General features: G+C 34.0%; 3 protein-coding genes across 4 annotated transcripts; 1 reads left to right on the top strand and 2 right to left on the bottom strand.

Moving 5' to 3' along the window:
* Positions 1 to 656: 656 nt before the first annotated feature.
* Positions 657 to 5,124, top strand: LOC122593674 (cystathionine beta-lyase, chloroplastic-like). 2 transcript variants are annotated; one of them, XM_043766112.1, is made up of 13 exons: positions 657 to 776; positions 1,027 to 1,153; positions 1,228 to 1,352; positions 1,514 to 1,584; positions 1,665 to 1,756; positions 1,871 to 1,958; positions 2,049 to 2,160; positions 2,247 to 2,343; positions 2,419 to 2,500; positions 2,599 to 2,716; positions 3,195 to 3,302; positions 4,660 to 4,762; positions 4,855 to 5,124. In XM_043766112.1, the coding sequence occupies exons 1-13, from the start codon at positions 681 to 683 to the stop codon at positions 5,028 to 5,030; spliced, it is 1,395 nt and encodes a 464-aa protein (XP_043622047.1). In that variant the 5' UTR covers positions 657 to 680; the 3' UTR covers positions 5,031 to 5,124. The 2 variants fall into 2 exon arrangements, with proteins under 2 accessions (XP_043622047.1, XP_043622048.1); XM_043766113.1 differs by having other exon boundaries at positions 658 to 773.
* Positions 5,125 to 6,852: 1,728 nt separating this feature from the next.
* On the bottom strand, positions 6,853 to 9,204 carry LOC122591316. The gene has a single exon (XM_043763571.1). The coding sequence runs from the start codon at positions 8,604 to 8,606 to the stop codon at positions 7,068 to 7,070; it is 1,539 nt and encodes a 512-aa protein (XP_043619506.1). The 5' UTR covers positions 8,607 to 9,204; the 3' UTR covers positions 6,853 to 7,067.
* Positions 9,205 to 10,781: 1,577 nt separating this feature from the next.
* On the bottom strand, positions 10,782 to 13,918 carry LOC122593129 (mitochondrial fission 1 protein A-like). Its single transcript, XM_043765487.1, has 5 exons — positions 13,728 to 13,918; positions 13,389 to 13,512; positions 12,590 to 12,711; positions 11,199 to 11,262; positions 10,782 to 11,119 (listed from the first exon to the last, which is right to left on the bottom strand). The coding sequence occupies exons 1-5, from the start codon at positions 13,806 to 13,808 to the stop codon at positions 11,034 to 11,036; spliced, it is 477 nt and encodes a 158-aa protein (XP_043621422.1). The 5' UTR covers positions 13,809 to 13,918; the 3' UTR covers positions 10,782 to 11,033.
* Positions 13,919 to 15,143: the final 1,225 nt, after the last annotated feature.

The raw sequence follows: 15,143 nt of genomic DNA, 5'->3' as shown, positions 1-15,143 counted from the left end.
GGTTATTTTACAAGTTCTTTGAAATGCATATTAGATTTTTCCATGTTTATCTATATCTATATTATATTATAAAGCAAATAGGGTTTCAACTTTCAATTTCAATAATGTACACATGATAATACATAATGTACCATATATCAATGTCTACAATTTTCTCTCTCTTCCATAAATCATTTTATTCCTCTAATTCTTTCAAAATCTTTTATCTCAAAAACTGTATATCGATAAATTATAAAAATTATATGAGTGTTCTTAACATTTCATTCTTTCATTAGAGATGTCATTCGATATACTTTCGACGAATTTTTAAATCTAGGGTCGGAGCCCGTACAACTAAGATATTTAGCTATGACACTCTATGACATATCATCTCTTATGACCTATCACCATCTTACTGCCGCAACGCGCGATTACTTGCTCTCGTATTACTTTGAAATAAGAAATTGAAACAATTCATCCTCTTAACTCATTCTTTTAATGTCCTAACTCAATTTCAAGTATAATTTAGGAGGATTAATTATTTTTTTTAAAGAAAATAATAAAACCGGTTTGACAAATGCACCCATAGTTGAGTGTGTGTCTAAATACATTCTCACCGGTTCAAATTCGTCTTTCGGACCCACCCACTCATCTGCATCAATCCAAAATATCCAAAAATACAACAAACAAACAAACAAACAATGGCTGCTGCTGCTTCTTCTTCATCTTGTCTTAGATCGTCGCCGATATTCTCAGCTCCTCCATCTCAACCACTCAACAACACTCACACAGCAGTAGTAACACCCCTCTTTGTACACTTATTTTTATACACACACTTCTTTATATATATCATGTTAATTTTTTCAGATATCCCTAAGCTGTCATAAGCTTCCTAGAGACTATTTTGTTACATTATATATATATATATATATTTTATATGAATTAGACACTAAAAAGGAAACTGTACATAGAAGAAATGAACAATTGGCTAATCATTGTATGCTTATTGTTATTATAATAATAAATTTATATTGTACCACATTTTAGGGGGTGGTTAATATCGGGTGTACGAGCAATCGTGGTTCGGCGGCGTTGGTGTTACGCTGTTCAAGGGAGGACAGGATGGATATGAGGGCATCCGCTGTTGCTGAAGGGATAGCTGAAAGTTTTAGTAGTACGTATCGATTTTGTTTTTTAAGAGAATTATCCGTGTTGTGGTCATATGGTTTTGATTATTTTCATTGGCAGATTCTTTATCGGAGACGGACGATAAGGAACCTAGTGTATCGACTATATTGATGAATTTTGAGAATAAGTTTGATCCTTATTGTGCCATGAGCACGCCTTTATATCAAACCGCTACTTTCAAACAGGCAAGTTCCGAGTGATAAATCTTTTAGTATGAATTTCTTTGAATTATTAGGTAAAAAGGTGTGGCCTTTATGTCATTATAGAAGTAGACGGTGTTTCTGTTAGTCTCTAAGTATGCATTCTTAAGATGATTATTGAAAGATTCTTTATTTGTGATTTGTAGCCTTCTGCAACTGAAAATGGCCCTTATGATTACACCAGGAGTGGCAATCCCACTCGTGATGTGTTGGAAAGGTTTATTCTCTCACGTGCCCAAGGCAACTAGTGTTAGTTTAACATCATGTTTTAATACATTTGTTGTTAATTGTTATCAGTCTTCTTGCAAAGCTTGATAAAGCAGATCGAGCATTTTGTTTTACAAGTGGAATGGCTGCTTTAGCTGCAGTCAGCCGTCTAGTAAAAACTGGTAAAGTTAAACTACATTATTAGCTTTTTATTGAAACTATAGTCAAATCATAGATGATTTATGGGTAGTCCATTATAGTTACTATGTCATCTTAATGCTTATAAGTATGAATAGGTGATGAAATTGTTGCTGGGGAGGACATATATGGTGGTTCTGATCGATTACTGTCACAAGTTGTTCCAAGGACAGGAGTCATCGTTAAGTCAGTACATTATCTTTTGTAATAAAATTACTTTATTTTAAAGCAGCAAGTTTATAAGTAATTATCACTATTTAAAAATGTAATTTAAAGGCGAGTAGACACAACTAACTTAGAGGAGGTTGCTGCTGCAATTGGGCCCCAAACTAAGCTAGTATGGTTGGAGAGTCCAACCAATCCCCGAATACAAATTTCTGATATTCGTGTAAGTTTTAGTATGATGTCAAGTTACCTTATATTCTTATTTTTATATTAGTATCATACAAAAGGTTTGATGACTTTTCATTTCAGAAAATAGCAGAAATTGCTCATGCGAATGATGCTATGTTATTGGTCGATAATAGCATAATGTCACCTGTATTGTCTCGACCATTGGAGCTTGGAGCAGGTGCTTAGAATATAATATTTTCATGGTTTGTGAGTACTGAAATTGTAGTGGTAACCATTTTGTTTCTTTATCCAGATATTGTGATGCATTCAGCGACAAAATTCATTGCGGGACACAGTGATGTCATGGCTGGAGTGCTTGCTGTAAAGGGAGAAAGGTCTGTGTATTTTCAGATAATCCTTTGCTTTATTTCAAAAATGCATAAAACAATCATATTATTTTGGTAACTTTGGTCTGGTACTACATATTAAACAGGCTGGCAAAAGAATTGTATTTCCTACAAAATGCAGAAGGCTCTGGGCTGGCACCTTTTGATTGTTGGATTTGTTTACGTGGAATCAAGACAATGGCCTTACGTGTCGAGAAGCAACAAGTAATAATTTATATATACATCTCCGACTAGACTGTAATTATATACTTTTTGTCTTTATTTGACAGTTATATATTTACAGTGATTTATTTGTTATTTAGGGAACTCATTTTACAATGATCTTTCAATATCACTTCAACTCATTAGATTATTGAACTTGCCTAAGTACCTTCTGACCATATTGCAAGTATTTTGGTGAGAATATGTTATATTCAGTAGGTGAAGATGCATTCTTTTAAGTCTTGTTGAGATTTTGTGTTATTTGAATGTATAGCTCATCCCGTGACCCCTTATTTGTGTAGTAAGTTTGATATAAGTAGTATTGTTAAATGTAGATAATGATCTACTTTTTTTTTTTCTTCACAAAGCCTATCAGGTTACACATAACCCTGGAAAATAAATTGCGTGTTAGTTGTATCAAACTATGCTATTTTACCATAATACTATTTCTCATGAAAGAGAATTTTGTGACCGTTGGCAGGATAATGCACAGAAGATAGCAGATTTTCTGTCATCTCATCCACTGGTAAAGAAGGTTAATTATGCTGGTCTTCCTACCCATCCTGGACGCTCATTACACTACTCTCAGGTTTTTTACCCACATTCCCATTACACAAGCATACACATATTCTATTTCAACTCTTCTGTTTTCTACTAATATGCTTCCACTGATAACATAATTTTCTTTAATTTCTGTTGATGTGTTGTCCCTTTCATTCATCCCCACCCATTAAGAAAATAGTGTCTTTATCATGTGAGTGAGTTGTAGTTTGTGCAATATTAGTTATTTTCCAACAAAATTAAAGTTCCATATTAAGCACTGGTCCAACAATGTACATAAGCACGGGCAAAAGTTTATTGTTGCTGCAGTTAAGTGACTGATGGGACGTTATGGCTGAAAATGAGTATATGTCGGTTATTGAAACAAATATGATTGGTCTTAAAGACCATTATCCCATTTTATATTGTGAATTTCAAATCTACAGCACATGTATCAATAGTTGTTTGACCTGTTAATAATATATTTTGTCTTAGAACCCCTTGTCCCAGAAATCATTGATGCCAATCAAGAATGATCACATTAACTATATGAACAAGAAACAAAGGGATGAACCTAAACGCAATATATATTTTATGTACTGAATGCGGGTTAGATGCAATCTGTTATAATTGCACATTTGCACATATATATATGTAGATACATAAACGCCGTGTCCTTTCAATGAACAGACATGACTTTCTAGACAGTGGTTTCTAACTACATATTATAACTTTCTAACTTAACACAATTACATGATAGACTAAATTACATAACTAAGTCTATTGACACTTTTGACCCATTACACAATCAAACTTGGGTTGAACAATTAAGGCCAACAGAACCATGTGAGGATGATAAAGGATTCTAAACGGGCCATTGAGAACTGTAGCTAAAAGAATAATGACAATCTAAAAGCTTAATATGTGGCTGCCATTTATGTAACAATGACAATGGTAACTATTGCCTTTGAAATTTTAACCGTTCCAGAACAGAAGAATCAATCCCTTGAATATGAGTATGAAGCATAAAAAAGCTCATCTATATGAAAGGAGTTGGTCAACTACATATAACTTCTTATTGGTATGCCCATTAGTATACTATGTTTTTTTTTTCTTTGGTAGGCCGCCCTCAACAGTGGGGAGTTTTATGTTGCACATGGTGTTTATCAAAAAAAGAGAACATTACTGGATAGATTACTGTTTTTAAAGTACGGTAGTATATTTAGGAGTAATTCTTTTCTTTTTCTAGTGGGAAGTAGGGAGAAACACTAATTAGAGAAAAAAAAAAACTTACAAATTATAATGACAAAAATAATAGAAACAAACTGGTAAATGATTTGAAATACTTGTAATGATTTTATTCTACAAATAAAGTGATTATTAACTAACACAATTTTATCGTGCAGGCAAAAGGAGCAGGATCAGTCCTGAGTTTCTTGACAGGGTCACTGGCTCTGTCGAAGCATATAGTGGAAACTACCAAGTACTTCGGCATAACTGTTAGTTTTGGTAATCATCTTTCTTTGCTATTCAATTTTCATTTAAACTTTCTTGCAAGGCATTGTCTTGACCAAACCATGTTTTCTGTTTTGATTTTACAGGGAGTGTAAAATCGCTAATAAGCATGCCTTGCTTTATGTCCCACGCATCTATACCGGCAGAGGTTCGCGAGGCCAGAGGTCTCACGGAAGATCTTATTCGTATCTCTGTGGGGATTGAGGATGTAAATGACTTGATTGCTGATTTGGATCATGCACTAAGAACTGGTCCTATTTAGTTTGGGTATAAAAATAAATCTTGCTTAGGGTTTTTGGCTATAAAACATTGAATCATGACAGCATCTACAAGACTTGTTATATCATTCTTGGTAATAGTATTGTTCAATTTGATTTTGCCACTTTTAAAGAAAAAAATTCCACGTTTAACCATAAAATATCCTGAAGTAGGCACCTCAGGTTTGCTCCCGACTTCAAAATTTAACCATTTAGAACCCAGATTTGCTAAACCCGACTTGATGAGAAAGTAAACTCGTTTGGTAAACCCAGCGTCAAATTTTCTTATATCTTGAATATGGGCTCATGGAACACGACTTCACTTATCTCATGGGGGCTGTTTTGGTCGAGAAAGTACGAACCTTTTGTACCATTTGATAGTGAAAGAAAGAGGAGAAATGAAGTGACAATCAAGCAGTGAGACGATATCCTCATTTCTTTGGTCAATCTCGTTTTACCAATGACCATTGGTTTGGTCAACATGTTTCACACAAAAGGCTTCACGTTTCTTTAAATAAGAGGGAACTTTATAGAAATATGAAATATCCATTTTTAAATTACCTGTATGCCAAACAACTCGAGTCCCGCTATTACTATCATTTACGCAATACACAATTTGTGTTTTTATTATTAGAACTTTAACCAACAAGATTTTGGTTGGTGGCTACTTTGGTAAAATACTAGGCCAATTCATATACTTTCAAGTAGTTATTTCTAACAACCAGGTCTTCATTGAACAATTTTAGATTCAATAATAGTACTAATCCAAGTATCACTGGAATAATCATGTTAAATTAAACGGTTAAATGAAACCTTTACGGTTCCTATTCTTATCAACAAACTAAACCTTTCACCCACCTTTGCATAATCTAGTTTAATACTCATAACAACTTCGATTCGTTAAGTACAAATTCACATGATTATCAATGCAACAATTTACTCGCCAGGTTAACGGCTTCACAACATTTGCATATATATTCTCCATTCTCTCCAAACTCTTGAGCACGCCAAGAGAATTGAGTTTAAGTCAATAGAGTTGGACTAAGATAATGAGACTCTATGGTGACACCACAACCACCTGCACTTGCTTTTTCCATGTCACCTTCCACAATAACCAAAAAGTTCTGGACACATTCCTTCTCATAATTCAAACAGTTACTTCAACTAACACCATTACCTCCCAAAACCCCCTTTTAAAATACCCCAAAGATGGACACTTGTCTAGACTTTAGACCAGACATCGACCCAGATAATCCTAAGGATAAGCGAATAAACTTACCGGGGCAAGACTTTAGGCTGTGATTAATAGGGTTCAAGTTTGTATCTCATAGTGCAGCACCTTAAAGGTCACAACAACAACAACAACAACAGGACCCAATCCCTGCGCGGGGTATGGGGAGCACCTTAAAGGTCATGTCTTATCAACTAAGTTGAGTTAAAGTTTGTTTGGGTCATGTGAAAATGAGACTATGAATCTGTTGACTAGTCGAGTCAGCCAATGAAAGAAAAAAAATAGAATTGACAGCCACCCAGATTGGGAAAACAATAATTTCATTAGAGACACAGATTATGGAGATATTCTCCCACCATGAAAGAAAAAGGCATATGACAACACTTCCCATAACTCAAAAAAAGGAAAGTCAGAATTACAAAGCAAATCTTGATACGGTCCCAACAAAATCCATATTATCTCACCTCTCCTAAGGCGGCAGCTAAGGGATCAAAGCATAAAAATGGAACACACAACAACAAAGATTTTCAGAACCTTTTCGGGGTCAATAGAACATGCATGAGAACAATGAGTGCAGATATATATTGCTTCCTATATAGATCCAACAGATATTTCAATTACTATTGAATATATAATACGATAATCAATGTTGCTACAGCTTGGAATTATTCTAGCAACCAATCCATGATGCTAATAAATGATTGGCTATGAGACTTTAAATATTATATCACACATTACATACTAAGATTGCTAAACTAGAAACCACGATCTACCATAAATTACCTCAAACAATCTCCAAAGATGCATATCTTCATGTCAACATAAGATCGTTACCAACAAGATGAGGGCGAAGACAAACACGCACTTCATGTTCTTCAGGACCCTCCCGGAGCTTTGGGACCAAAATTTCTAGCACTGTTCCAGGACCGTCATAATACGCTTCTATATTAGCATCTTCAGGAATGCGAGTGGAAAGCGGAATTTCTCTGACAAATTCTCCAGGAGGACAGTGTTCCAAACAGGGATCCGTAAGCTTAAAGGTGCGGTCTCTTCTTTTGATAGATGGCACACGTGATACGCTTATACAAGATACCTTAATGATTCCATGCGTAAGGGTGTTGCGCCATGAAACTTTAACCTTTTGAAGATCTACAAATGGCAAGCTTATGACAACCAAGTAACCTTCATCATCTTCATATATTGTTTTTGCAGCTGTCACTGGTCCACAGGCTTTCCTTACAACCCCACTGAACTCGTTCAACCAATACGGCTCATTTGGATTCACTTCCAAATTTGGTAATCTATCTGCTGGAGGATGGTTAACTGTCAAACTGATATCTTCTTCATTTCCATGTGGGAACAAGTCTTTCCTTTTCTTGCTGCCAATAGGTGAAAGGTCCATCACACGTGCATCCCCATTGCTGTGGATGGAGGGTTGAGTTGACAAATTTAAACCTGATCCATTGAGTAATTTTTTAGATTGAGAATTCGAGTTGTTCTTTATGGTAGGTGGCCTCTCGAGTTCGAACTCAGTGCTGGGAAGATTTCTCCATGAACTGAAATCACTAGCTTCTTGTGGGATCAAGAAATTCAGATCCCTTCCGGTGAGTTCTGTCCATCTTTTAAGTTCCTCTTCGTCAAGCATCGCAAGGTTGGGCAAAGTAACAACCTCAATACCATGAACACACTGAGGATTCGAAAGCCCTCTGTAATGCTTGCGTTGCATTCTGTGAGAACGGACAAAACCCTTATCGGCACTAAAAGGAAATGGTCGCTCTCCTTGCCGGGAGTGCCCATTCATGTAACTCCTAAGCTGCATCTTACCCAAAGCATTTTCCGGTCTTTCTTTAAACACCCACATATACATATTTTCCATATCATGCTGAACCATGAATACATCAAGATTGAGGTCAGCTTTATCAAACCCTGAAACCCCGTTACTATCTCTCACAATCTTTGCCTTAGATTTTTCATTTAAGACCGGTCTAAAATAAAAACTAAAGAAAAACCAAGCACCCCATATGCTATCTAATCTTTTCGCACATTTCCTCCCAACTTTTGACACGTTAAGGAAGCTCTCGGTTTCATACAGATGTGACATTAGACCAACTCCAACATCTAGAACTTCACACTGCTCTTGATTCCATGATTGAGGTGGGGAGCTTCTCTCAACCGACAAAGGCAAATTAATATCAGGAGGACAGGCAGGGTTGACCTGATGACTCATCTCGAGGTCTAAATCATCATGGGAAGACGACGCACTTGAATCCATTGACAAAAGAGTTGAAGGATGATGATGATGATGGTTATGATTTAACATTAAAAAACTCGTGAGAGGAGAATCACCCATCTCACGAAATTACACTCCTAATTGCTACCAATTGAGATCGTGGGTTCGTGTTCTTCATCACAACACTCATTTTCACACAAACATGCCTAATTATCCATCAAAACCATATCTTTACAACCCTCTACATACTATAAAAATAACCTAAACAACAGCTAAAAAAAAAGCCCCAATTTTTCAAGATTTTTATCAAAAAAATCCAAACTTTTTTTTTAATTATTATTATTATTATATAATAATCGGCAACAAATATCTTCACAAAGCAATAGCTGAAACACCCATATACAAATTACATCTGGGTTTCTAATAAAGCATGAATCTTGATGTACAAAATTCACAAACAAGATGATTTTTCTAGGTATTTATACCCCAAACATAAAATTCAAAAAAGACTCAAGATTTATGACTATATTTGAAGTAAAATATATATATATATATATATGTAATTAAAAAAAGCTACCAGTCAATGAAGCCAAGGCCCAAGAAAAGGACTAAATCAGAAGGGATCTTGGAAGAATACCTTTTAGGATAAGCATTAACTATAAGATATATAGTTGGACTTTGAGTATTACTGTTAATTGTCTTCACCATCCTCATCATCTATATATATATTATTATATTATATTCTATATATATATATATATATGTATATATTGAATTTTTTGGTATATAATTGTGACAAAGGGGGGACTGTTTTTATTTGAGGGTTTTGTAATCAATTGGAGATGGAATAGACATGAAGAAGAAGATGAGGGAAATTGGGTGGAAATGAAGAGAGACGTATAAGAATTTTGTGTGTGTGTGAAATGAGGAGAAAGGGAAAGGGAAGGAAATGGACGGATACGAGCTGGAGATAAATATTGGTTGGACTGTTAACGGTGACGGTGGATTTGCTTCAAGATGATGTCTTTGTTTGGAGTCGTCCAAGCTGGATATATTTATTTTACTCGTATATATCATGTGTTATCTTTAGACTCGATAGAAATTTTTAGAACTTCTAACAACTTCCAACTTTAGTTTCTAAGAGCATCTCAAAGAGTTTTTTTATAAAAGTCTTTTATAAAAAAAATTTAACTCCAATGACAAAAGCTTGAGAATGACTTGAAAATAGCTTGATATTCTTTAAATAACAATTATATATGCAAGAGAGAGTGTAATGATTTGAAATTTTTTAAACTTTTGTAAAAAGCTTTTATACCCAATGGTAAAAAGTCTTTATAATAGTTTTTTGTAATAGTAATAAGTCTTATAAAAAGCTTTTCAAAATTACTATTGGAGGTGCTATAAGAAAAAAAAAAAAATTTTTTTTAAATGATTCGAACTCCAATAGTAATATTTAAGGTGGGTAGTATGCTGTATTAGAACTCGTGTATTTTTGCAAAACATAAGTGATAATACATATGCCCAAACACTCAAGAGATAAATGATCGAAACCATGGAAAATCATCGTTCGATTTCAAATCTTCAAGCCAACATCTTCACATCTGTAATAAAAACTCTTATTTGACAAAACCCGTAGAAAACGACATTAAGAGTTACTTTTAACTAACTTTCCTATGCAAAAGGCAATCATGGCCACTATCACGCAGGCCCTCTTCTTACTGAGATCTTTGTTACACCTATTTCTCAAACCCAACTGTTGCAGTCTTACTGTAGATCAAACCATGGGATTTATGCGGATAGGGGATATACATGGGAATATGGGATCTATGATTGAGCTAGTTTATGTTAACTGCAAACCATATTGTTTCTTGATTCCAATGGTATATGAACCGTTCGTACATGGATGAATAGGAATGGTGAGATAATCTGAAAGAAAAGCCTAATTTCGGGATGAAAAGGAATGCTCTGCCTTGATCACAAAGTTGCTATGAAGTATGAACCGTAAATTCTATTGTACTTCCTAGTTATTGTTTTGAAAAAATTTGGTTTTAATTGGTGACGATAATGTATAACTAAAACTTTCTGGCATCGACCCCTACTCATTGACATTGTATAACCTTGGATCACCTCTAACTACAAGCGAATCTTTTTACTTCTTTCGGAACGGCTATAAGCTTGTCTGTTGAATGGAATATGTATGCATGGAATCACAACCACATAATTTTCAACATTTGAGTAATTAAACGCTTTAAAGCTGCCTACATTCTTTAATTGAATATAAATAAATCAGATGGCTAACCAAACAGGGCTCAAATTGGCAAAACAACTCACCCCACACTGTTATGCAATGTTAACATTTGTGAATTCTGTGTTTAACAACGGATATATGTGTCTACGGCATTATTGTAAAAAAACAAGGTAATACCTTCTAACGAGCAAGAAATACAAAATCAAAAAGGTAAAAGTTGTAAATGCTGCAGCTTTGTTTAACAGGGACAAGTTAAAACTAAAAGGTGATGTTATTGTTGATGTAGCCATGAACGTTGATTAGTTTCTCCGGACCAATGCTGCGGCAATCCCACCAGCAATAAGTCCAACAGCAGTAGCAGTAATACCAATTCCAATCACACCATCTGCAGAACAAAGACAAATAGTCAGCAATCTTTTTAACCTCATGACACAAAAGGATCCATACATAAGAAAAGAAACGACCTTTAGTAATTCGATCTTCAATCGCCTTCTTAAGAGACAAAGCTTGCCTCCAATCTGGTGCAATCTACAAGCACACCATTCAGTCATGATATCAACTTCCAGAAAGTTCTCATTTGGCATACTGAAGACTTTATTACGCATCCAAATAACAAGTATATAGCAGGCATGTAGATTACTACACTTACACCAATGGTCATCATTGTTAGTAAATATAGCAAAATGGTGAGACGTGATTCGTGAGGGCCGAGTAAGGCCATAACAAATTTTAAACTTTAATATGGGTAAACTGCATCCACTAACTGTTAGATTTGCATCCAAGGGTTGTCCTTGATTAAATCATTCAGGGCCTAAATAAAGTAATAAACATTAAACAAAACCACCATCTTAATATTCTTTACTATTTAGCACCCACATCTTTATCATCATTGTTGTCTATCACCACTACAGAAGTACGACTACCCATGTGCACTTGAAAATTTCAGTCAAATGTCAAAAACAATAGCACAGATGATGCAAATCAAACCAATTGCATTTATCATTATTAACCTTAAGAAACACTAGTTGTAAAACTCAAAATCTAAATGTCAATAACAATTGGACAAATGATGTAAAGCTGTCAAGACAACAAATTTTAACGATTTTATTTTCAACTTTTAGATTTACAATTTCAAATCTGACTAGGTACATAAAACACGGCTATACAGTAGACTACTTTCAGTTAGCATCACAACATTTGTTTTCATCGAAGTAGCTTTTTGCTTGTTCTAGTTTTCCTTCAATTTTGTTATTATTAGATACTGTTATAATTCTATTTCAGAATTTTTTGAGGTACAGTATTGAGTTTCACTATGGCATAGTTTGGGACACTTGTCGTTTACTAGCGTAACCAACTGCTTTGGATGGATTATCTCCTGAGAAAAACAGGATAGTTCATTACTTTCATAGTGCAATTAGGATTCAAGATTCACTAAATACTTATTTCAAAAATACTAAATCCAATTAAGATTTAAACTGTAATTCAACAATGATACTAGAATATTTTGAGACTCCTTTTTCAATCACCTCCTCCATGGTTCCACCTTCATATACTACATCTTACACCTATACTTCTTCCTGTCAACTACTCTAAAAGCTCTGCATCCACTTAAAGTCTTAAGGCAGATAATGAATATATGATCTTTAGACATTTCAAAGCTTAAAAGTTGTATTTCTTCCTTTAAACATTAACAATAAAGCCTAACAGCATGGAAGCAAAATCTCTTGCATAATCAAGTTTTTAGTAGACCAAATGATAATCTTTAACCTTGTTAACAGCCACACAAAATACAAATAATAATGTACAAGGAAAAGGAAATAGAGGCTATGAAATAAAACGGAAATAAAGATAAAACCTCTAAGCATTGTTCAAGAAGCATCCTACTCTTTGAAAAATCACCACTACGGTAGTATCCAACAGCCAGCAGATAGATTTTCTCTCTCCTTTGCAATGGGCTGTGGGTGTTGGCTATTGAAGCTGCAGACAGAAGTTCAGTTAGTTTCTAGTGTTTCTATTCACATGTTAAGATTGACATACAGAAAACCAATGCATATAATACATAAAGTGTTGAAATCATAATTGCAACCCACATAAAGAAAGTGAAAGTTAAATATAAATCAACGGGTTAAAGTCACCAACGTGAGCAAACGGTATGTGGCACCTCTCACACTGGCACGTCAACATCACACCCTCCTCACTCAAACCCACTAACTTTCATGGTACGCTCACAGACCCGTCACATCAAATTTTGAGACCAACTTATCTCACCTTCATCACTCAAAACCCATTAAAACCCCTCACCACATGGGTGACCCATCCTCAGTTGATGGTGTGGTTTACTCAACACCCACAAGCGTAAAGCACATGTCACATGGGTCTCACACGGCTGAGGCTGCATTACCACGTACACTAAACTAATTTTCAAAAAATGTTTGTTTTGTGCCATATACTCCTTAATTTTGTTTTTATAACGTTAACTGAACTTGTTAAAATCATACATTTGGATTCTTTACAAAAATTTCAAAATAAAAATCTTTACGTCTCTAAAAGGTATGTCATATATACTTTCATCATCAGCTGAATAACACATCATCATCCTTAATTATTATTATTAATATAAAAAGAGTAAAGTAATACACATATTGATATACTACCTTCAAGCATGGCAATTCCGCGTTGGACATCTTCGGGTTGGCGAGAATGAACCAACGCCCAAGATAACCGCATAATGCTCTCAGCATCATCCCCACCACCATCCGCAACTTCTTTTTCACAACCCTGCAGTTATTATTAAACCCCATTTTATTATCATCAGTTCATCACATCCAAATATATTATTATTAATTAATTTGAAATAAACCAATTAGATAGAAAGATACATAAGCTAAAACGAATTGAAATTTGTAGAGTGGGGGGCAAAAAGGTAGTGATAAATAATAATAATAATAATAATAATAATAATAATAATAATAATAATAATAATAATAGAATACCGCAATGACATCGCGAGAACACCATGGAAGCTGATCGCCACCAGAAAAGAAAGAAGTCACCGAATCCAAAAATTGATTCATCTCTTCTCTCACAACAATCAAATCAAATGGGAGTTTTGTGAAATCGGAAATAGAAAACACTTTAGAAATTCACCTGTTTATTTTTATATATTTCAGACTTTGGTTAAATTTATTTTAATAAAAATAAATAAACTAAAATATACTCGTACTATGTAAGTTTAAACCTTTTAAAAAATAAAATTTTTAAACAATTTAGGGTTTTTAACTTTTGATACATAATAATATAAATATCACCGTCAAACCGTTAAAAGTCAAATGTTAAATGAGTCATTTTCATCTCGAATACTTATGTTATTCGAGTCGTTTTATATATATATATATATAGGGGTTGGGTATTGTAAAACAAGTATTAAAGTAAAACAAATAGGACAAGATCTTGACCCTTAGATCATGGTTAAATTGATGCACGAAGATTCACGAAACAATTGATGTACTATGATTTTTATGATGCACGGTGATTATCACTATAGAAAAACCTATTGTTTTATTTGTTTTACATTAATACTTGTTTTATTTTACCTAAAACCTATATATATATAAAGTTAATTACAGAAATCATCCCTGTCGTGGTACACAACTTGCAGGTTTCATCCCTAACTTTCAAAAATTACAGTTTTAGTCCAAAAAACTTTGCTCCGTCAACAGTTTTAGTCCTGGTCATAAACGTCCGTTTAAAACCAAGTCACATGATTCACACGTGATGGGTAATCTCGTAAATTGACTTAATAATACCCAGAGTTAATTACAGAAATCGTCCCTGTTGTAGACGGTCACTTGCAACATTCATCCCTAACTTTCAAAAATATACAGTTTTGGTCCAAAATTTTTATTCTCAATCTATATGAAAAGAAATATTTACACAAAAAAAAAAAAAAAAATCCTAATTATCCAACTTTTTCTATTTCTATTAGATAGAAATTCACAAACAATCTTAACTCACACCCTACTCTTTTTTTGAAAACTAGAGCTTCAGACTCTCTTGGATTTAAGTGTTTATGGGTTTTAAGTAAATGATATTTTTTTTTATTTAGTTTTATTTTTGTTTTGAGAACTTATAAAAACAGAGGAAGAGATAAGAATAATAAAGATGGTGAAATTTTTCTAAGAATTTTTTGTTTGTGAGTTAATTGTATATAAAGAATAGATCTAATATATATAATTATATATTATGTTTGTATACAGATCATTTATTGATATGAAAGTAATGAGATTTGGAGTTTCATTAAATTTTGGATTAAATTTGTGTTTGATTTTGGATCTGGGATTGTATCTGTGATATATGTTATGCATTAGAAATCCAAATGATTTTGTGTTTAATTTTATTTTGGATTTTGG

The sequence above is a fragment of the Erigeron canadensis genome, chromosome 3 (assembly GCF_010389155.1).
Source record: "Erigeron canadensis isolate Cc75 chromosome 3, C_canadensis_v1, whole genome shotgun sequence".
Taxonomy (NCBI): domain Eukaryota; kingdom Viridiplantae; phylum Streptophyta; class Magnoliopsida; order Asterales; family Asteraceae; genus Erigeron; species Erigeron canadensis.
Note: the sequence above shows the minus strand (reverse complement) of the source record. Positions and strands in the feature narration are given on the sequence as shown.